Source organism: Castanea sativa, chromosome 2, assembly GCF_040712315.1.
Source record: "Castanea sativa cultivar Marrone di Chiusa Pesio chromosome 2, ASM4071231v1".
In the NCBI taxonomy this organism is placed as follows: Eukaryota; Viridiplantae; Streptophyta; class Magnoliopsida; order Fagales; family Fagaceae; genus Castanea; species Castanea sativa.
The window spans coordinates 53,833,930-53,859,020 of NC_134014.1; the positions used below are offsets into that span (position 1 = coordinate 53,833,930).

The 25,091-nt window shown below is 36.0% G+C and overlaps 1 protein-coding gene across 1 annotated transcript; it reads right to left on the reverse strand.

The window, feature by feature from the left end:
• Positions 1-551: 551 nt before the first annotated feature.
• LOC142623418 (thiosulfate sulfurtransferase 16, chloroplastic-like) lies at positions 552-3,736 on the reverse strand. Its single transcript, XM_075796828.1, has 7 exons — positions 3,432-3,736; positions 3,237-3,314; positions 2,997-3,107; positions 2,712-2,785; positions 2,334-2,404; positions 2,146-2,199; positions 552-790 (listed from the first exon to the last, which is right to left on the reverse strand). Exons 1-7 carry the CDS (start codon positions 3,515-3,517, stop codon positions 716-718), a joined length of 549 nt encoding a protein of 182 aa, XP_075652943.1. The 5' UTR covers positions 3,518-3,736; the 3' UTR covers positions 552-715.
• Between the last annotated feature and the right edge of the window lie 21,355 nt (positions 3,737-25,091).

Below are 25,091 nucleotides of genomic sequence, written 5' to 3' on the forward strand. Positions count from 1 at the left end.
CCTCTCACCTTAACAAGTTTGTTTAGTTAATGCCGCTGAAGACATTACGGAAAAAGTCTTCTTATTAATGCGACATTTATCACCGTAACGACTCTTCATTTCGACTTTACAAGTTCCTTTTCTTAATTGGAAGTTTTTATATGCCTAGTAGACAAGCTATTGATCCTAGAGCATGGTAAATTGAAAAGAAAATTTTATCTCAACCGGACAAGGTAAAACTAATTGTGAAGCTATGAACTTTAAAGATTTACTTGAAAGGGTTTTGTAGTTCAACTGATAGCTTTTGGTATTTCAACCGAAACGTTTAGAGTTCAAAATTTCGAGCAAAATGGAGAGTCCATTTGTCACCTAAACAATTGTTGGAATACGTCGATGTCACTTTTTAACTGTCCTTAAAGCATAAGAAAAAGATTTTGAGGATTAGTAGTCATAACCTATAAGCATAAAACACTGGCATAAAGCAATGAGCTAGTTGTTCATAACTGCAAATGTAAATTAAAAAATGATTTGGCTTGAGGATTATCTTCAATGAAAGATTAACGGTTTAATCGAAGTGCAAGCAGGGATCAAAAATAATTATTTTTACTACTGTACACACACATTGTTTTTGCCACGGTCTCCTTTGAAATGACACTGGTAAATTATTTTACTGTACATCACCTTTAATCTTCCTAAGATTTATTATATCAGTAGGTGAGGATTCTATGAGCAAGCTTCACAATTCTGTTGGAAGTCCATTCTGTGTCCAGGCAGCATATCCACCAGCTATGTCAGTGATGCCAGTAAAACCCTGCAGCATAGAGTAAAGCTCTTATCAATTTTGTGCAATTCTTTGAGCACAAGGATTTGTGGAATGAAAGCCATTCAGATGCATATTTCAAAGACAATGCACCGCATCATTTTGAACTATCAATATAGTCAAAACAAACATAAATTTAATGCTTGTTCATGTGAGAGACTCTTAGCACAAGCCAAAAGGAATAAATGGTGCATCTGATAAATTCTTGCATCAAAGCTCACCTTTAGTCCTTGACACTTGAAGATCTCATTCATAAAACCAATTTACTAATACAAGAAACAATACAAAATCAATGCCTTGGAGCTTTATATTGAAGGACAATACAAAATCGATGCCATGGGCATTAGTTAAGATCTAGGAATCCCCTTCAGAGTTGTGCAAGACAGACTAACCCCAACAGGTCCTCAAGTTTTCATATCCTTAGTGTGATTCCTAGATCACAACTACTGCCCAAGTGGGATTTCTTCACAATAAAGAAGTGCAAGTACCCCAACTTTTTAGCCCAAATTGATACCAGTTTAATAATTAGGAAATCAATCTGGAAATTTTTCAGCATCAAAGCTCACCTTTACTCCTTGACACTTGAAGATCTCATTCACAAAACCAATTACTAATACAGGAAACAATACAAAATCGATGCTTGGAGCTTTATATTGAAGGACAATACAAAATCGATGCCTTGGGCAGCAGTTGTGATCAAGGAATCCCTTTCAGATTCGTGGAAGACAGACTACCCCCAACAGGTCCTCAAGTTTTCATATCCTTATAGTCTGATTCTTAGATCACAACTACTGCCCAAGTGGGATATCTTCACAATAAAGAAGTGCAAGAACCCCCATCTTTAGCCCAAATTGATACCAGTTTACTAATTAGGAAATCAATCTGGAAAATTTTCAAATTTATCCTCAAATGGTCAGCAACCCAAACTGAACAGCCAGTTCTAATAAACTTTTACATATTTTAGTTATGGAGATAATATATAATAGAACTAATTTAAAAAGGGAAGCTGTTTTTCATGCTCTTTATACTCTATTAGCTGGTACAGTTAACAGACTCTTTTTAGAATGCATTCTGCAACTTTAAAAGACAATAAGACAAATATTTGCCCCACTTTATGTTAAAAGAGAAGGAGATATTAAACAAACCAATAGTTCAGTATGTTATTCACAAACAACTTAGTTTTTATCTACAAGAAATGCCTTTGGCCGAAGGCTTCTAAAATTATTAGGTAAGATATATCCAACTTGCTAGTTAATAATGATGCTTAATCATAATATTTTCCTTATTTTAGAATCAAACAACCATAAATAATTGCTTAAGAATCAAGTCAAGCTTGATGTGCTTACTGCAGCTAATAGTTCAGTGGCAGCCATAAGCGACCTTTTCCCAAGCTGGCAGCCCTGTAAAGCAAGGACATTTTTTAAGCACATGAGAAGGGCTGCAATAAACAAATTAATGAAAACAATGGATAATTATTAATTTTGGACTTGTAGCCTAGGCAAATAAAGGAAGTTCTAGGACAAGGGAAACCAACCACAATAATTTCATCATACTTCCCGAAGTGTGATAATACTTCTGCCTTAAAGTTGGGGTTCTTTACCATCCCTACGTTGACAAACAAAATTACACAAGAACTATTTGGAAGAAGAAGAAAATGCACAATAGGTGTAAAAGAAAGGAAAGTATATGTTAGAATAATTATTAAATTCATTATTTCTTAATAGCTTCAGTTTTTGAGACAAAAGGTAGTTTATCATTATATCAGAGTGATCATTCAAACCTTGTTGGAGTTCAAATTTTATCACTAAATACCCATTATAACACAACAGACTTAATCTATTTACCCAAAAGGACATGAAAATTTGTTCAAGACCATAAATAAATTGGCAAAGTCAATGAATGATGAAAGAACCTGATCCAACTCTGTACATGTAAGGGATGTTAATAGCCCCAGAGGCATGTCCTGCACTGAACTCCTCAGGAGTCCTACATACACAATAAAACCACCAAGGCACAGATTAATTAACATTCACCAAGTTCCTTTCTTTTCTTATTAAGGCTCTCTCTCATTTCAATTCGAAATTGATCAATTTCAAATCTAAAGTGTATTCAGTGTACTGTGAAATTGAGAGCATCCTAATCCTTAACCAAGACAAATTTGCTTCTGAAAATGAAAACACTTGCAAAAAAGCACTACCTGACATCCAAATACCGGTGTCCAGCTTGAAGTAACTCGTGGGCCACACGGACTGGTACTGAAGTTGGAACTCCGGTGGCCTGTAAGTTTCCTCTCTGAGCAGCCTTTGGACTTTTGAGTTCGACATGACCAAAAAAGACAAATTAATTTTGATCATCATGAAATGAAATCATCAAAACTCAAAAAGTTCTAAAAGAAAACATGGGCTTGAGTAATTGCCTATAGTATTCATATACGTACCTGAAGTTGGATATCAAATTTTGCTTGTTATAGCAAATGATACAGCTCTTTGTATTTGTTTTTGGTGGCAATACACACCTACAAGTAATGGATATATAATCGTATCAATTTATTGAAACAGAGAGAGAGAGAGAGAGAGAGAGAGAGAAACAAATAGCAGGGACCAACAACAATGGAATGTAAAATAAAAGTAACCTTTGATTGAGGTTCAGAGGGCAATGAACTGGTGGAAGTAAAGAGCCAGTGAAGCAAGCAGAGGAAACAAACGACTTCACCGCCATTCTCTTAATAGTTCTTCGTATATTTTTGGGTTTTCTTTATCCTTTGCTATCTGGGATTTGCGTGTGACTGTGTGTAAAGGTAGGTAACTAAGGATGGTTATGGTGGTTAAGGTGTTATTTTATAGTTGATGGGTGTATTGGCAGGGATGGACATGCATGGCTGCCACGCCATCATTTGCTGTAGTTTGTGATCCACTGATCCCTTTTCTGATTTCTGATAATCCAATAAAAAAGGGCAAAAAGAAATACTATCTGCAACTTTTACTATTTATGTTGCGTTTGCTGAAAAATACTACCTTTTTTTTTTTTTTAACTATTTAATTTATTTTTCTATTATTCAGTTTATTTTACTACTATTTATTAGTCTCTTTACATTTTTTTTAGTACTATTTATGAATCTTATTGTATTATTTCAGTTAATTTTTAGTTTTATCTAAAATAATTTTGTCAAAAAATTTTCATTTCCAACTAAATAAGTTATTCTCGAATGGACTCTTATTATTTGTTTGAGAATAATTTATTTAATTTTTTCCTAAAAGTATACTAAAATATACTTGTACCTTAAAAAATTTTGAAAAAAATTAACGAGGTTTTTAAAAAACTAGCCTCATCAAATGCGTTTTCTACGATGATGCTTTTTTTTAGTCTACTGTCATTATTTAAAAATAAAAAAAAACTTGGATAAGTTTTTTTTTTTTTGATAAATTTTGGATAAGTTTGTTTTAAAGATATAAATTAGTAGAAAAGTGTCTTATTTTAAGTGAAGTTGGAGATATATTTTTATCGAGTTGTTTTTAAGTTTTTTTTTTCCTGTTAAACATAAGGTTTAAGGTTATTTTTGAATTACATAAAAGTTCAGTAGGGAAAAAATCCTCTTATAGATAGTGTGTATATATATAAATTTAATATATATAGATTTATTAAAAAAATTTTAATTTCCCAACCAATTTCATTACCTGTTATGTTAAATTATAAGCTTTATATTACCATAAATGTTATTATAAAAAACTTACTTATTGGTGTAATAAAAATAAAATTTGAATTACATAAACATCATAATAAATAAATATATATTTGATTTTTTTTTTTTGAGGTAGGTGACACATTAGATCTAAAGGTTTTTAAGGTGAAGTTCCTAAAAAAAAAATTTTAAAAAAAGGTTTTTAAGGAGAAAAAAAATTGAAATATCCTACCATCACGCAATCCGAAAAAGGAATCAAAATTTGGGGTGTCCGTGTCCATGTCATATTGACGGTGGCATTTGGCACACAAACATTTGCTTGGATAAGTATGAACCGAGAAAAAAACCAAGGTCTTTTGTTTTTTTTGTTTTTTAAGGTGTTTATCTTCTTAGTATTATCTGCTACACGTTTCTCTATGCACGGTTGACTCCATTACACGTGGCAATCCATAAGCCCTACCTCACCTTCTCTCTCTAGGCATCAATTTTGCAATGGATCAATGATTAAATACTACAAAAATGCTAAGAACACACTTCTGCATAATTTTGGCCACAACTCACCATTTGACGAGTTGTGATTGGTTAGAATATATCCTATGATCCACTAATATACTTTAACCAATCATAACTCGCTATGTAGCAAGTTGTGGTACAAATTGTGCAAAAGTGTGTACTCCTAGCATTTCTCTTAAACACTATGAGATTAGGAGGTGAGGGACCTGATATGAGATCTTATCTACATTAAGAGTCTGTTTAGATAGAACTTATTGCTGAAAACTGAAAACTGAAAACACTGTAGCAAAATAATTTTTAAAGGGGTAAAAAACACTGTTCATTCCAGAAGTTACTGTTCATTGGCCTAAAATCACTGTTCATGGCCAATGAATAGTAACAAACACGCGTTGAAAAAAAAAAAGGTGGACGCTGGACGTTGAATCCAAACGCCCTCTAAAAGTTAAATCTATTCGTGTTATGGTAGGATGGTAAAAGAGCAATAATAATTTAATCACCTTCACAAATTCTAATAAGAATAATAACATAGTAAATTTCATATTTTTTTTCAAAAGTTGTCCTCACCAATTATGTTTAGTAGATAATAAAAATGATATTAATAGTAATGTTCATGTACAAGTGATATTATGTAATTACAATAATTTTTTTTTAATGAACAAAAAATTTTATTGAAAAACACAAAGAAACAAAGGCTAAGCAACAAATACAACATAAAGTTGCTCTAAATTAATTACATCTATAAAAGTTGCTCTAAATTAATTACATCTATAAAGGAGCATAACCTTAAACAAAACAAGTCTGAAAAGCTGAAATGCAATGCAGAGAACAATGAAACCTTGAAGATGGTTGAGAGAAAACTAACTCTGTAATTGCTAATCAATTTGTTACAAGTGATTGCCAAATAATTAGCTCTACAAGATCTTTATATACACCACGAAAAGAGAGGCTCTGTTATTGGCGCCCAAAATCATAACTAACCATTTAAAACTACAACCAATGAACTAATGACAACTGGCATAACTAATAACTAACTCCTACGACTAATGGTTAAGTACTACGGTGCGTTTTGCCCTTTTGTTTCTTCCTCGTTGTTTTATTGGTACAATCTTTGTTTCCATTGCCGTTTCGCCCAACTTTGTCATTTCTATCGTTTTTCTCATTTTGGTACTCAACTTCATTTTCTTCTATCTCAGCTTCAATGCTCCCCCTCAAGTCCAGTGTCCGAGACTCTGTGACTTGTACCTCCAAAGTCTTGGGTCGAAATATGTCCTTCAAACCCAATTTGCTTGACAATCTTGTGAATGCTACTATGCCCAAAGCTTTTGTAAATATGTCTGCAACTAGGGAATTGGTTGTTACATGAAATATCTTGATTTTAACCTCCAAAATTTTGTCCCTGGCCAAATGGCAGCCAACTTCTATGTGTTTGGTTCGTTCATAGAACACTGGGTTGGCAGCTATGTATAGAGTTGCTTGATTATCACAAAACAACATGGCAAGCCTATGATGATCAATTTTCAAATCCTTGAGCAGCTGCATTACCCAAGTAATTTCACATGCCACACTTGCCATGGCCCTATACTTAGCCTCTGCAGAGGACCTAGACACTACCTTTTGCTTCTTAGATCTCTAGGATATCAAAGAATCCCTCAAATAGATTGCATATCCTATGAGAGACCTACGGGTATCAAGGCATCCAACCCAATCTGCATCAAAAAATGCCTTAATATGCAACTCTGTGTTACTGGGAAAGAAAATCCCTTTTCCTGGGGAAGCCTTAATAAACTGTAGAACTCTATGTGCTGCCAATAAGTGAGGTTCTCTAGGTTGTGACACAAATTGGCATTTGGCACACAAACATTTTCCTAGATAAGTTTGAACCGAGAAAAATACCAAGGTTTTTATCTCTTAGTATTATCTACTACACGTTTCTCTATGCATGGTTGACTCCATTACACATGGCAATCCACAAACCCAACCCCACCTTCTCTCTCTAGGCATCAATTTTGCAATGGATCAATGATTAAACACTATGAGGTTAGGAGATGAGGGACCTGATATGGGATCTTATCTACATTAAAAGTTAAATCTATTCGTGTTATGGTAGGATGGTAAAAGAGCAATAATAATTTAATGACCTTCACAAATTCTAATAAGGAGGTTAAATGCTATAAGGATATGGGTGTAAAATTCATGTTTTACACCATCTCATAAGTGATTTTCATATCAGTATTTTACTTAAAATTCAATACATTCTACTGAAAATTCAATACATTCTACTACACCTAATAACATTTCAATAGATTCCCAATTTGGTTGGATTTATATATGGGTATTAGAATTGATTGAATGTGATTGTTTTTTAAATATGTGATAAGATGATGTGGCATGTTAGGAGGGGTAAAACATGGATTTTATACCACGTCCTTATAAAATTTAATCTCTTCTAATAAGAATAATAACATAGTAAATTTCATATTTTTTTACAATAATTATCCTCACCAATTATGTTCCGTGGATAATAAAAATGATATTAATAGTAATGTTCATGTAAAAGTGATATTATGTTAATTATAATGATTTTTTTTTTCTTGATGAACAGAAAATTTTATTGACAAACACAAAGAAACAGAGGCTAAGCAGCAAATACAAAACAAATAGAGGCTAAGCAGAAAATTTTTTGAACTTTTGAAGAACACGTGGTGTAAAACTTTTTTATTTTTCTTTCTTTTCAAAACTCGATCGATCGAGTAGCAATCAGATACCCATCGAACCAGACAGAGAGCTCCCTTTAAAACAGCTTAAGTTTTCAATCGATCGAAAAAATAGCTTTGATCGATCAAAATCTGAATAAAATAGATTCAATTGATCGAGAACCAATCAAAAACAAATCGAGCCAACCCGAGAGCAATGTTAAAAAAATTAAGAAATTTTCGACCAATCGAAATTTTGAAAATTTGAATTTTTGGAAAATCACAAAAGATTATGCAGAAACAACTCAACCTGAGTAATTTCATGAATGAAATGCATGAAAATGAGTTTAAATATTTTTCAAAAACATGAGTTTTCAACCTAGAACTTCAAAACAAGATTTACAAACTCTTTACTCCAAAATTCTCAACCCTTGAACATATTTTGTATCAAAATCATAGAATATATAATCTTGGAAGGCCAAACCAAATTCACACACAATTTCATTTACTAAGTTTAGCAAAGAATAACTTGGGAAGTGTGTGCAACTAGTAACAGCATGAGATAATGTGGGGTAATATGTAGATAATAATCAATCACAATTTTTACATTATTCATCATATAAATTTGAAAGTGACTATCACCTAAAGAGTTATATCATATAACTCCCACATCTCCTAGAAAACAAGCTTGCAATCATTCTTTTTTTCTTTTTCTTTTTCTTTATTTTTTTGCCTTATTGATTGCATAATTTTATTTATTTTTTTATTTATTTTAAGGCTACACCTTATTTTCTTTTTGTGCATGTGCTACACTTTTTTGAGCACAAAATCTTATGATATGTACTAAGGTGTTCATAATTGGCCAGTAAACAATGGTAAGATGGTTATTTATGCCTTTCTCTTAGGGTTTTTTAGTCCTTATATTCAAAAGCATATGACTTCAAAATCAAGAGCATATAATCAAAAACTATAAACAACTCACTCAAACATGCACTACATAGCTCAAACTAGCAAAGTGCAGAAAAATAAGATCATCTAAGCTAAACAAGGTACATAGGCATCTTATGCAAAGATAATAAGCCAACCTCAAATACATATCCATGATGTGTAATACAAAACACATCATTCCACTTTCCTCTTTCCTCTCCTTTTTTAAAGAAAACAAAAACAACCTAATATGAAATGCATGAATATAATGCAATGCAAATCCTAGAAACAAAAGAAAACAATAAAGAAAAAAAAATTGTCACAAAGGATTTTGAGATGAAGTGCAAGGACCATGTTTGAAAGACTCAATTAGATTGAGCCTTTTTGCATCCATAACTTCTTAGATGCAACTTTGGTTATGGAGTTATTATTCATATTAGAATGATGAGCAACTCCAACATTGATATAAAGGTTTAAAGCCTTTACCAATTCACCAATAAGTACCATAGGATCTTGTGCTTGAGGCATAAGTACTTTTTGCTTAGTTGCTTGCTTAGTAGCTTGCAACTTGAAACAGTTTGGGCGAGTATGCCCCGCTTTTCCCCAAAAATGACAAACCCACAAGGGTCTATCATGCTTCTTACCCTTAGGTAAGTTAGGACTTTTAGGCTTAGACTCTTTAAGATCTACCTTAATCTTCCTAGGAGCAAGAACTTCTTCTTTTGGCTTTACGACTTCTATCTTAGATAGTTCAGAAGAAGGAACAAAGTTTGTGGAACGAGTTTCAGACTCAGAGATGCTATCAACAAAACCTAAACCTGATTTTTCTAAGGAAGACTTCTGAATATTCAACATGTGATCAAGTTTAGAACTAACAGACCTATTTGACTGTTCTCTAGCAATAGACAATTCTAGTTCTAAGTTCTTAATTTTTTCAACCAACATAATATTTTTAGCCTTCACCTTATTTACCAGTTCATTAGCATCAAACAAATTTAGCAACAAGTTTTTCTTTTCTTGTTCAAGAATGACTATCTTCCTTAGTCCTAAATCCACACTCATTGCATCCTTTGCTGCAACTTTGCATAGCTTGTTATAAGCTTCTTGCAAGTCAGCACTCTCAAAGAGTTCCCCATCAGAAGGGTTCTCTTTAACCGAATCACTTTCATTAACTACAACAGTAGCTGTGAAAACAAAGAAGTTTCCATCTTCATCACTTCCAGACTCGTGATCAGAAACTTCACCATCACTAAGGGTTACCGCCATAGCTTTACCCTTTGTTCTTAAGAATGTTGGACATTCTAATTTCACATGACCATACTCTTGACAACTAAAACATTGTTGACCTAGAGAATTACTAGAAGATTTATCAACTTTTTCTTTTGATTTTTCAATATTATTGGTTTTAGTTGGTTCATTTTTCTTAGAGTTCTTAGGTTCAGCATTGTTTTCACTTCTTCCCTTTTATTGTTATTCCTAAGAAAGTTTCAAAAGTTCTTGGCAAGATAGGCAATCTCTGTAGAAGAGAGTTTATCATCAAATCCATTATCATCAACATCATTAATTAACTTAAGAGCCATTGATTTGGATTTGTTAGATTTGGGTAGGTCTAACTCATAGGATTGTAGAGATCCTACAAGTTCATCAACAGGGATGGAGTCTACATCCTTACTTTTAGTAATGGCAGTTACTTTGGGTCTAAAGTTCTCAATTAAGGATCTAAGAATCTTCTTAACACTACAAGAAAATCGAGCCATTGCGGCGGGTTTTTTGCGACGGTTGCGAAAACTGCCGCTATATGTCACATATTGAGGTACTTTTTTGGCCTGCCACTATAAATGAGATATATTGCGGCGTTTCATTGGATCGCCGCAATAGATCTAGCCTTTTGCGGGGTACTATAGCGGCGCTATATAAACCGCCGCAATATACGCGTTTTAGTAGCGTTAGACATAGCTATAGGGGCGCTCCATAACCCGCCGTAATAAATGTACCCTTTTGCGGCATACTACAACGGCGGTATATAAAACCTCCACAAAATATAAGTTTTAGCAGCATTTCTGTTACTTATAGCGGTGGGTTGGATGACCGCCGCAGTAGATACTTTTTTGCGGCGCTTTTTCTTAGTTATAGAGGTGGTTTGGACCGCTGCAATAGACCTTTTAATTGCCCAAATCTGGTCCAATATATCCCTCAGTTGTTTTGGCATAAGCGCCATTTTGGCTTTTCATTTCCCTTCTCTTTTCATTTTCCAATGTATCCCTCTATTGTTAGCTTTAAGAAAAAACCCACACACACTCTCTCTCTCTCTCTCTCTCTCTGTATAAAAATTTTCATCACTAGTCCTTTACCACCGGTCACCACTAAAGTCCTTCGCCAGCACCGCTAGAAAGATTTCACCGACCGTCATCAGCTGCCATCACCACTGTCGGCAATATCCAAAAATAAATATTTTTTTTAAAAACCCAACAGACCCCACTAGCCATCACCTCGTGGGTGCCAAGGCTAATTCATCTTCAAAATTGATTGCAACAGTGCATTATTAATGGGTTCTGTTTGTGGAAAATATTGAGCCTAATTAATTTCAGGTGGGTTCTGTTTGTTCTAGTTCTAGATTATGTTTGTTTGTTGTATCAGTTGTTTGTCTTTGACACAAAATCTCTTTCACTCTCAAAATCTCCAGACCTCAACTCGCCGGAGACCCACTGCTACACATCCAACTCGCTAGAGATCACTGCTACTCACGCTGCTGCCAATCTACAATAAGCATCTAAGTTTTATTCAGCTTTATTTGTCCATGCATGTGCCTCTATTTTCAAGAATCAATGAAGAAACCCATATACATTTTGTAGAAAATTTGGAGAAACATTAATCAAGCAAGCAGAGTTACTCAAGGAAGATCGTATTGGAGCCGCCATTGATGCTTATACAGAGGTACATTGTGGAATTTGATTAGATTAATGAATAGTTTGAGGCATGGGAGAGTAACCATGCCATGGTGGTAGTGTTTTGTTATTAGTACGATTTTTATTATAATTTTGTGAAAATTTTTGGGTTATGAATAAATTGGGATGAATCATGGACTTGGGTATAAAGTGGGTAATGATTAGACTAGTGAATAGTTTTTTTGTATGTTTTATGTGATTTGAATAGTAATTTGGTTGATGATTAGATGTTATAGTTTGTGATTGGCCACAGTATTGTGGAGTTTGATTGGAGTAATGAATAGTTGAGGTGTGGGAAAGAGCTTGTGTTGTTTGCTTTACATGGATGGAATGGTTGTTGGTAGATAATTTAGATAATGATGTTGGAATTTGTTGTGGGCAGCTTTTCTATTATGTTTTGTGTCAAAGATTTGAAATTTTTATAGTTTATATATGGCCTGAAAGTGAATAATTTTTGTGTTTTATGTGAATGGATTTGTTATTTGTTGGTCATTTGGGTAATGATGTGTGAATATTTTGTGGGTAGCTTTTGTTTTATGTTTTTGTAGCTCAAAGATTGGAAATTTGATAGTTTCTGGTATGTGGAAAATACTGTAGAACTGGATATGATTCATTTATTAGTTTGAGACATGGGAGAGAGACATGCTTTGTTGAAATTTTGTTTTGTTATTAGTTTCATTTCCCTTTGCGATGATTCTTTTTTGTTGTTTTGGGGTTGAATTCAATGACCCTTTGCAATGATAGAGAGAGTGAATCGATGAGCGATAAGCAAAGAGCAAAGGTAGTAGTGCTCGGTCATGGAGTTAGGGAGAGATTTGGTGATGGCAATGTGATGAGCAAAAGATGTCAGTGCTCGGTCATGGAGTTAGAGAGAGATCTAATATTTTTGGAAGAGAGAGAGGAAGTATTGAGAATGTCTTAGAAGAGTTGGAGAACTGGTTTGAGAATGAGGTTTTGGGGCTGAAGTTTTTCTTTTGAGTGTGTGATTGTGTGAGAAAATGCTTGATAAAATGTAATTTTGATTAATTGTTATTGATCTAAGAATATGAGTTATATTTTGGGAACACAAAGAACATAAACGTGTTCTTCCAAAAAATAATAATAATGAAAGGAATAAAAAAAAATAATTTAATTATCTTACTTTCTTTTTTTTAAAATTTAGAAATTCAAAAAATTTTAATTTCTATGTGATTTATTATTTATTTAAATGTTGATGTGGAATTTTTAATATGCTAAATATGTTTTTTTAAATTTTTTTTAGTAGTCATGTCAGCATTTAGTATGCAAACAGTACTCTCCATTTGCCACTTAAACAATTTTCGTTAGTGAGATGACAGTAAAGACCAAATGGAACACATTTTTTATTTTAGGAACTAAAAACAGTAAAATAGAAAAGTATGAACCAAAATAGAAATGACCCCAAAATATAGGGATAAAAAGTACATTTATACCTTTTTTTTTATCCTTCCCACACAAAGTTTCCCACGCTTAACTACTTTTTTCACTTTTTCCCCCAAATGTCACTACAAGAAAAAACCTAATCCCCTCCCACCCATTATTTTCCCTAATTTTTCACTACCCGTGTTTGCCAAAATTTCCCCTTTTCAAATCTCAAAAAATCAAATCCTCCCTACTTTTATGTCTCACAAAATCCCTAGCTTTCTCTTATTTCTCCTTCGTCCCTCTCTCAAGCTCAATTGATCTATTATTATCAATCCACCAAAATAATAGTGAAGATTATTCTAAGTATTTATATTATTAGTAAGGATGGGAATGATTAAAGATTTGGGGTTTTTTTTTTTCACAATCTCTTATGGGTCTTGCCCCTTTCCTCCAAACAGCATTTTGACCAAGTGGGTTTTTTATTTGTGCAGGTTTGGAGCTATCTCCACGTGAAGGCCTAATGAAAGGTATTGTCCTTCTTTTTCTCATTTGTGCCATTGTTTCTTCTTTTTCTTCCATTTTTCATGATGTGATCTTCTTCCTTCTTTTTTTTTTTTTTTTTTTTTTTTTTTTTTTTTTTTTTTTTTTTTTTTTAAACCTGTTGCTTCTTGTTCCTTGTTTTAAGAATTCCACTGTACACATATGCCTTAAGAGAATTGAAGATACTCATTTTTTTCTCCACTTGTTTACATGTGCTTGCAATACTTTAATGTATTTTAAAAAAAAATGAAAAAGAAAAACCTTGACCTTTCGTTGTCTTCTTTTCCATTTGCCCATTTTGGGGACTCGGAAAATTCTCTGTTTTCCTCTATCCAATACCAAAATGTTAAGGTTTTGTGGAGAGTAGAGGTTCTTTACCTTTTCATTTTGTTCTACTTTATTAATTTTGAAGTTTTTGTTGAAATGGGTCCTTAATGTTTCTAAGGTGCCTTAATGAATGGTATGTGTAGTGTATGTCAAAAATTTCCTATTCCAGAACCTAATGTAAGCGGCTTTACCATATGCAATCATGAAATGTATATCACTTTTTAAATAGTGTTCCCCCCCCCCCCCCTCTTTTTTGTACCATTGTTCTTTAAAGGTAGTTCTATGTGAATCATCTTTCATAATTCTATGTCACTTTTATCAAAAAGGTGTTGTTGTTGAGAGACTTACAAAGGTCACTTTGAAGAATTGGAGCCATCTGCAGGAGCTCCTTTCCATCTGTGAAGGGAACTTGTATTAGATTATTGCACAAAATGATTTCATATTCATGTCACAATTGTTTCACTATATGGATATTATATTGATAGATTGAGAATGTATGATCAATAGAGATTGAGAGTTGATTTATGTTATGGAATAAAGGATTATTGGGTTTGTTAGAAATACTGAATTCAATAGTATTGTATTTCACACTAAAATAATATAAATGAGTGCCTTTATATAGGAGGCATATGAATGCTGTACAAGTAAATACGAGTGCAGTACAAGTAGTACAATGTGTGCTCTACAAGTAAGTGATCTAGATGGGCCAAGCCCACATATGAGTGTACGTTAGCAGCCACCCTCAAACTCAAGGTGGATGTGAGACCAACTTGAGGTTGTCAACCAAATCATGAAGGCGTCCCTTAGGATGGGACTTGGTGAAGATGTCTGCAAGTTGATCTTTGGAGGAGACGGAGAAGAGCTTGAGAGCACCATGAACAAGATGATAACAAATAAAATGACAATCAATCTCAATATGTTTAGTCTGTTCATGGAAGACATCATTGTGAGCAATGTGAATGGCACTCTGATTATCACAATAAAGAGGTGTAGCAGAGGATGTAAACACACCTAAGTCTGTAAGAAGCCATCGTAACCAAAGAAGCTCAGATGTGGTATCAGCAAGAGCATGATATTCTACTTCAGTACTGGAGCGGGCCACAAAGGTTTGTTTCTTACTTCGCCAAGAAATCAAGAAAGAGCTAAGTAGAAAACAATAGCCAGTGGTGGACCTACGATCAGTGGGATCTCTTGCCCAATCAGCATCAGAGAATGCACGGAGTACAAGAGGAGATTGAGCTGAGTAGAAAACGTCATAGAAGAGAGTGCCCTTCAAGTATTAAAGAATGCGCAGAACAGTAGCATAGTGAGTCGACTATGGAGCAAACAAATACTGGCTGACCTGATGAACAGCATAAGAAATGTCTGGACGAGTAACTGTGAGATAAACTAGGCTGCCAACTAATCATCTGTAAAGAGATGGATTAGACAATGGTTTCCCCCCCGAGGGAGTCAGATGTGCATTAAGCTCAACTGGGGTGTCAACAGTTTTGCTGTTAGTGAGTCCAGCACGAGACAAAAGATCAGAAGCATACTTGGCTTGAGTAATATAAAGACCATCTAAGGAACGAGTGATTTCAAGACCTAAGAAATAGCTAAGATGTCCAAGATCTTTCATCTCAAACTGCTGAATAAGAAAATCCTTGAGTTCTTATATGCCACTAAGGTTATCACCAATTATGATCATATCATCCACATAGAGGAGAAGTAGAATGGTGCCTTTATCAGTACGACGAAGAAATAAGGCAGAATCATAAGGACTGACAGTGTAACCCAAGCGAAAAATAGTAGAGCTAAATTTTGCAAACCAAGCTCGAGGAGCTCGTTTAAGACCATACAATGCTCAGTGAAGGCGGCAAACCTTGTTGGAGTCAATGGAGAGACCTGGAGGAGGTTGCATGTAAAATTCTTCACTCAAGTCCCCATTAAGGAATGCATTTTTAACATCCATCTGAAAAAGATCCCATTTGCTAGCAGCAGCAACAGCCAGGAGGGCACGAACAGATGAGATGCGGGCAATTGGAGCAAAGGTCTCTTCATAATCAATCCCATACTCCTGTGTAAAACTTTTTGCAACAAGGCGAGCCTTATAGCGGTCAATGGACCCATCTAAGCGAGTCTTAATCTTGTAGATCCACTTGCAACCAACCACAGACTGTCCAGGAGGGAGAGTAACTAAGTCATAAGTATGGTTTTTGGTTAATGCATCAATTTCCTTTTTCATTGCAATCTGCCATAAGGGTCAGTGGAGGCCTCACGATAGGTTTGAGGCTCGTGGAGTGTAGCAAGTGCAGTGTAACAATGGTAATCAAGTAAATGTGTAGGAATGGATCTTACCCGGGTTGAGTGACGAGGTGGAATGTCTTGTGGAGGTGGAAGGTCTTGTGGAGGATCTTTAGGCGAAGCAGGAGCGGGGGATCCAAGCTCGAGTTGGGGTAGCTCGTCATCAATCTGCTCATCTTCAACCTGTCCAAAAGAGACATTAAAAGGATCGGGTGTTTGTATAGAGAAGTCTAAAGGAGGATCAAGTGGAGTTAGAGAAGGAACATGAGACTCCTCTAGAAAAACTTCAAGTACAGATGAGGTAGTGAGGGAAGAACGAAAATGAGAGAGTTCAACAAACAAGCGGTGTTCCCAGAAGACAACATTACGAGAAACACGAAGGCGATGAGAGACAGGATCATAACATCGATACCCTTTTTATGTTTCGCCATAACCAAGGAAACAGCAAAGTTTAGATCGAGGCTCAAGTTTGTTGTGCTTATGAGACTGAAGAAGAACGAAACAAGCAGATCTAAAAGAGCGAAGGTGATGATAGTCAGGCGGTGACCCAAAGAGGCGCTCATACGGAGTTTGATTATGGATGACAGTGCTTGGAATGCGGTTGATGGTGTGAACAACATGAAGAGCAGCTTCACCCCAGAATGGGGGAGGAACTTTGGCAGAAAGAAGAAAAGTACAAACAGTGTCAAGAATATGACGAAGTTTTTGTTCAGCTCGACCATTTTGCTGAGAGGTACCTGGACAAGTTAGATGATGTACAGTGCCATAGGAGTGTAACAGAGCTTGAAAAGCATATTGAGTGTATTCAAGAGCATTATCAGAACGAAATATTTTGATTCTTTTGGAGAATTGGGTTTCAACCATTTTTGCAAAGTTACTGTATATTGTCAAAATTTCAGAACGAGATTTCATAGGAAATATCCAACTGTAATGAGAATAATCATCGATGAAAACAACAAAATATCGAGATCCACCAATACTAGCAACAGGAGAAGGTCCCCAAACATCAGAATGAATTAACTCAAAAATACTATTAGAAATAGAATCACTATTATTAAAAAGTAAAGCTGGCTGTTTTCCTAACTGGCATGAAGTACAATCAAAATTGACTTTGGACACAGAACCTAACAGACCCTTAGAAGTTAACTGTTGTACCCGAGAAGAGGGTGCATGACCAAGACGATAGTGCCAAAGTGAGAGAGAGGGTAAGGAAGACACCACAACAGCAACAGACACCGGAGCAACAGGTGGAAGATGAAGATTGTCCACTGGAAACATACGCCCAACTCTAGGGCCGGTCCCAAGCTCTTGCCCCGTCCTCGGATCCTGCACAATACACCCAGAATAGTAAAAAATAAGGCGATAACCTAGTTCAGCTCATTGTTCCACAGAACACAAATTATAAGATAGGTCAGGAACATGGTAGACCCCAGGAACAGAGAGGTTGGAGGTTGAAACAAAACCAAGACTATTCCCATGCATGGTGGAACCATCAGCTATGTGAATATTGAGGGGATGTGGAGCAGGGTCAAGTTTGGAGAATAAGGACGAGTGAGGTGTCATGTGATTGCAACAGGCAGAATCAAAAAGCCAAGTTTGAGACTTACCGGGTAAAACTAAGAGAGCAGTGGAAAGAGATACATTACCAGCCATACGAACAGCTTGAGCTATGATCTCCTGTAGGTCAGGGAGGTGAGAGGTTGATAGTGATCCCAAGACTTGGGACTCAGCTGAAATGGGAGGCATTGGCGGAGTAGACTCAGTGTTAGCAACTGCAACAGTAGATTTGTTGCGACGGTAACAAGTCTCAATAGTGTAGCCAGGGCGCTTGCAATAGTTGCAGAACTTTTTATTGATCTGTTTGCGACGATTGCTAGAGCCAGAAGGATCACCTGAGTGCTGAGGTTGCTTTATGGAAGGAGTAAGGGCCAGAACATTAAACTTATCCTGGGCTCGAAGAGTTGCAAGGCAAGCTTTTTCTCTGACTAACTCATTCACAGCAGTATCAAGAGAGGGAGGAGGACAACGATTCAGAAGCTGACCTCGAATGGGCTCATAGTCCTTGTGGAGTGACATCAGGAACTCATAGAGACGAAATTCATCTCTAATAGTAGCATATTGTTGGGCATCTTTTGAGCATGCCCAAGTTGGATCAGAAAGGTCAATTTGGTCCCAAATGAAGCGAGCTGATCATAGTAGTCATTGATGGACTGCCCCGGTTCTTGCCTGAGTTGATGCAATTCAACCACTAACTGATATTTCATGGATCCGTGAGTGGTAGAGTATCTTTTGGCCAACATATCCCATGCTGATTTCGCATCATCAAAGCTGCCCAGCAAATTGGAGATGGAGGGAATAGAAGTATTTCGAATCCATGTGAGGATCATGTGATTGTGACTATCCCATTCAATCATGCAATTGAGAAAAACAGCATCTTCTTCACTTGCCCCCTTTACAGGAATAGTGATTGCACCAGTGCAATAATGCCAGAGCATGCGACCCTTAAGGAAACTGCGCATAGCTTGAGACCAAGATAAGTAATTCCTAGTCCCCTCTAATACAGTATTGATGGGCCGAGGAAGAAAACCATCCTTTTTATCCATTTAGAGACACAATATGCAAAAATAGACTGCAAAAATGAAATCTACGTGAAAAACTGAGTAAGGAGAACCTAGACTGCAAAAAGTCAACTCCAGAAAAAGTCAACGGTCACGGTCAACGGTCAAAGGTGACGTGGCGGTGACGTCAGCAGCGCGCTGGAAGGTGACGTCAGCGATGACATGGCAGGCTGACGTGGCAAGATGACGTGGCAAGATGACGTGGTAGGCTGGCGTGGCTAGGGCTGACGTCAGCAGGATTAGTCTGGCGCGTGGAGGCACGTGAGCAGGAGGTTCGGCGCGTGGCGGCTCGATTCGGCGCGTGGAGGTGCATAAGCGCATGACCTTCAGTGCAGAAACTTTGGGCGGCGCGTGAGGGCGCGTGGAGGCTCCGATTACTGTGAGGTTTTCACGAACAGGTAGATCGGAGCAAGACGATATTTGTGGTACCTTTGGAAAAATTTTCGAAGCAATATTCACGGCGGTGCCAGAAAAGGCAATGGTCTTTGCAGTGTTCGAACTCCTCAACGGCGGCTGCTACAGGTCCGGAACCTGAGGACGATGTCTGGAAGACTTGAAGGTTCAACGGCGAAAGGTTGTGACAGTTATTGTGACAGCGGAAGTAATATTAAGAATGGAGTTACACCAATAAAGACAAGACTGCGAAGAAAAGGTCAGAGCAGTGGCTCTGATACCATGTTAGAAATACTGAATTCAATAGTATTGTATTTCACACTAAAATAATATACATGAGTGCCTTTATATAGGAGGCATATGAGTGTTGTACAAGTAAATATGAGTGCAGTACAAGTAGTACAATGTGTGCTCTACAAGTAAGTGATCTAGATGGGCCAAGCCCACATATGAGTGTACGTTAACAGGGTTGATTTGGTTGAATGTGAACCCAATATGGATGATTGCAGTTGCTGCCAAAATCTTGTGTCACATTTTAGTGCTAAGCAAGACTTTTGCATAATTATGCAGCCTATTCCTTCTCGTAATTCCCTGCCACCTTTGTTTCAAAAGATTTATGAAACAATGTTGCAAGAGAAGACATGATTGCATATTAACTAGCTAATGATGTAGCCCTATATAAGGGGGAATGGCAATAAATGACGTGTTTAGCCAACCTCAAAGAGTTGAATTAGATTTATTAGCCAACTTCTTCTCTCTGGTTATTTTCTTCTCCTTAAAATTCTATCTCAATGTTTGTGTGTTGTTTCTTAAAGAATTTCAGTATCTATTGTTTTGTTTGGATTCCAAGCTACTACTTCAGTTTCGGGTTAGTTCATATTTGTGAGGGTTATGACAGTTTATGACTGGTTGTAATTATCTTTGATAGTGGATATTTGTTATGGCAAAGAAATTAAAAAGATAGAATATAATGGAGAAGACTACTAATAAGGCATTGTTGGTTTTCAGTCTATTTGTTATGGCAATTGTCATTGACCAAATGAGAGCTACTGTGCATGTTTCTAAGGTGTATAAGGGTGGTTTTTTAGGAAAACTGATCATATTGGTTTCTTTGATAATAAATGTGTCATTTTGGTTTTATGTTATAATAAAATTATTTAAGATTTGGCTATAATAAGATTAGACTAATTGTTTGTATTATTGGTGCATGTCAACTATTAATTGATTGACTTTCTACAACATATCAGAGTTGGTTATGGTATTATTACAAGGGGAAAGAAAGGTATGCAAAATATGTTTGAAGGCATTGATGCTTTGTGGTTGTAATTCTTTTACTGACAAGGTTTGAGTTCAAATTTAAAATCCAGTTTTGAATAGATTGAAGTAAAGTGACTGATATCTCACTTAATGGTAGGTGATTTATCATGAATTCTAGATGAGCTTGAATCCCACCTTCCCCAAGGGTAGAGGGAAGTTGAGATTCAAGCTAATGACCTCCACCTCAAGAAATGTGGTACTACTTTTTGGGAAAAGTAGGTGTATGATGTTATTTTAACTTAAATTAACTTTGTGTATATTTAAGCTCTCTTTTTCTTGCTGCAGGACCATTGCCTGGTTGATTGGTTGCATGGATGGCAGGACGGAAGACTACTAGTAGATATAACCTATGTAATAAGCTGAAGTTTTGGGACTTCCACCCTTCAATGCATCCTTTACATTTTAAGGTTATGACTTTACTATGGAAGATTTGCTCTGATTCTCATAAATAATTATTATCAAATTATTGAGTAATCTTGGTTTGTATGCACTTATTGAATGAGCAAGATGAAAAGTCCTAAATCTCTAAGCTTTTCTTGTCATTCTATTCGATCCATTTATATGCACTTATTGAGTAATCTTGGTTTGTATGTAGGACGTTCCTCCAGTCCAACAATCTCTAGCTCTCCAAAAATCATTAGCTACATCCCATCAACCAAGCAGCTTATAAGTTTTATGTTGGTGTTCGAGGACTTTTCGTGTACAAAGAAATACATTTGAACAACCACATTTTTTGCAAGTGTTGAAGGATATTTTTAAACACTTTGGAACTTTGATTATGGTATTAGCTTGATTTAAGCGGCTTTTTTATTCAAAGGACCACATCTTTTTTTTTTAATCTTATGATGATGGTTCTAGACAATGTTTTGTATTTGATAATATATTTCAATGTTAATATAATATTGGTTTGGAGACATTTATGGTGTTGTTAATTAGTTACATTTGTGGTATTGTCTCAATAGAACTAAAATTATTGTAGGTTCTTTGTAATAGGACTGTGGTTTTAAAAGCCAGGGGAAAAAAAAAAATTTAACCTATAGCGGTGGGCAAAAAGCACCACTAAAGGTGTAAAATTATGTTATAATTGAAGTCCTATAGCGGCACTTATAGCATGCCGTTAAAGCTTCACACATATAGCAGCAGTTGTAACGGCCACTAAAAGGTGCATCTATTTTGTTTTACATGAAACCCTATAGTGGCACTTATTGCCCACCGCTAAAGGTTGTCACCTATAGCGGCGCACATATCCTCCCGCTAAAGTTCAATTGACCCGAATTCTAACCTCAAATGGCGGTAGTTTTTTGCCTACCACAATAAACCAAAACCATCGCTAAATGGTAGATCTATTGTGGCACTTTTTGTTACTGCCGCAATAGATCTATAGTGGCACTGCAATAGTGGCAGGAAGAACCACCGCAATAGCACCCGCCGCTAAAGGTCAAATGTGCCTTTGGCAGCACTTTTTTGGGCTTTAGCAGCTCTTTTGGCCGCCGCAATAGTCCTTTTTCTTGCAGTGTAACTATCTTAGGTTGATCATAAATTTCACCCAAATTATATGCAGAATTAACAATATCATTTAGTTTTTCATAGAATTCATCGAAACTTTCATCCTCAGACATTCTAATACTTTCAAACCTAGTTATCAACTACTGCAACTTGTTTATTTTGATTGTCTTTGTGCCTTCATGCACAATTTGGAGAATTTTTCAAGCAATATGGGCAACCTCAACATTTGAGATTCTTCTAAACTCCTCCATAGAAACAACATTAAAAATGGCTTTCATAGCTTTACTATTAAAAGCAGCTGTTTTTTTTGGGTCGTAGACCACTCACTAATAGCAGTATATGGTTTCTCCCAACCGTATTTAATAGAGTTCATCACTCTCTCATCTATAGATTTCAAGAAGGCTTTCATCCTAGCCTTCCAATAGGTATAGTTATTCCCATCGAAGTGTGGAGGGATCACAAGAGAGTGACCGTGTTCTATGACAATAGGGGTCAAGGATCAACTCTTAGATCAAGAGATCTAACACAAGAGCTAACCTGCTCTGATACCACTTGTTAGGTATTTAAACCCCTTAACACAATATGTTTAACCTAATATTAAGCCAAGTTGATTAACAATTTGTTATTCAAGTCTAGGTTAAACAATTATGAGCAAAACAAATACAATGCAGAAAGTAAAGAACACAAAGATTTGATGACCCAGGAAAACCAAACCGGTAAAAAACCTGGGGAGGATTTGACCTAGCTATTCTCAAGGTAAAAAAAATCAGATCCACTATAAACTAATTGAAGTTTTACAGAAGGACTTAGACCACTAACATCCTAATGCTACCTTGTGTAGAAAGCTTAATACCAGAATCACATGACCGCTCCGAGTCCACGGACTACTTCTTTCCTTAAATTTGCACCAAACACAAGTTCTCCTACTTGTGACTTTGAGACTCCACTCGAAGGTTTTTTACTTTGAAGGATCTTTGTGTAGCAACTGAATCACCACCAAAACTTAATTTCAGATCTAGACTTTGGTTGAGCTTTCCATGTGTTTTAAGGTAAACACCTCTCAAATCTCACAGTAGAGAAAACACAAAGCTATTTAAAGATTTCTAAAACATGGCTAAGGTTTTCCCTTTTATACTAGGAGTGAAACACTTAACCCTACACGTCATATGGGCTTGGGCTACATTTGAAAATTTTGTAGAATTTTTTGATCTGCGATTCTTGATCGATTGAGCCTTACTTTCGATCGATTGAGCTTTGCAATTTTGCACAATAAATTAAACCTAATCATTGAATTGTATGTTCTTAAATTTTGTTTAATTTAAAACACTACTTTTTAAGAGTCAACATCAAGCATAAAGGGACTAAGTTCCAAATATCTGCATACTACTTGCCTACCAAGTTCTAATATTAATATATACATAGTTCATTTAACTCTTAAAACACTTAAATGTAAAATCAAAATTTGCACCCTCCACGTCTTAATCAACCTGCCAACAAAATACAACGGAAACAACAAATTAGTATTAGTTGTAACTTAATTGTAGAGCTTTCGTAATTGTCAACTACTCACAAAAGCAAGAAGGCATTTAGAATTACATAAAGTAGTAATTGGGTCATAGTTGTCGTGTTTGTGAAATTTGGAACTCTTTTTGGCACGGCCTCTGTTATGTGCTTACCCCATTTATAATGTCAATTCAAACTAGCAGTCTGTTGTACTTGTATGACTTGGGCATGTCCAATGTTAATGCATGTTTTGGGTTCAACCAACATGAACTATGGTGTTAATCCTAATATGGATCTGTTGTTGCTTTCTTCCATGAGGATTGTATTGTTTGACAAGGGATGATTTAGAGTGATTTTGCAATTTTCCCAATCAATATTATGGCTATGTTAAAATTATTGCAAGAAAGCCAAAAAAAACTTATTAAATGACATGCTATAATAAAATTAAGCAAACGAAAATTTCCAAATCAAGTCATTCATCCACAAAATACAATGGATTTTGTGCCCACATAAGTTTTGTGTTAAGATTCGACAATATGTTTCATGTAATTCTCAATAGACCAATTGCTCATAAAAATGCTTAATAACACCAACTCTTTTTATTTATTTTGTAAAACAACATGATAACTTGACTAAAGAGGCAATTGACAATTTAAATTAAACGGAGTTCTAAAAAAATTGAAGTTTTAAAGGTGGCCTCTGTCTCCTAAAGCATCAATCCAAAGCTCACAACTCAGGTATAACAAACTGTATAGACAGAGGATCCCGGATATTATGTCACATAAATGTCATGATCAAGCATTTTGTTAAGAATATAAAGTGAGAGAGAAAGACTAAATAGTCTGTATATTTTGTGTAAATAATAATGTATAATAGAGAGCCTTATATAGGCTAGGTATGTGTGTAATACAAGTAATATGAGTAAACTACAAGTACAGCATACTAGGCTAAGCCCAATGGGCTAATCTAGTCTAAGCTATACACTAACATCCCCCCTCAAACTCGAGGTGGCAAGGAGGAAGCCAACAGGAGTTTGGATATAAGATCTCGAAGATGACTAGGCGGGTGAGTCTTGGTGAAGATATCAGCAGGCTGGTCAGTAAAGGAGATGGAGAACAACTTGGATTGCCTTTCTTAAGATGTTGGCAAGTGATGTCGCAGTTGATCTCAATGTGCTTGGTGCGTTTATGGAACACATCATTATGAGCAATGTAGATAGCACTGCGATTGTCACAATAAAAAGGAGTGGCCGTGGGCTGTGGAGCATCTATGTCAGCCAAGAGCCAGCGAAGCTAGACAAGCTTACAGGTGGTGTCAGCAGGGGCACGATACTCAGCCTCAGTACTAGAACAGAAATCACATCCTGCTTCTTGCTACGCCACGAGACAAGAGAAGTACCCAACAAGAAATAGAATCCTATAATAGAGCATCGATCACTTAGATCACCTGCCCAGTTCGCATCTGAATAAGCATGACGCTTGAGAGAAGACCGAGAGGAGTAGTGGAGACCATGATAAAGTGTGCCCTTCACATATCGAAGAATCCAAAGAACAGAAGCATAGTGGACAGAACGATGGGCATCCATGAACTTACTAACCATACCCACAGCATGTGAAATATCCGAACAAGTAACAGTGAGATAGATCCGACTACCAACCAGCTGGC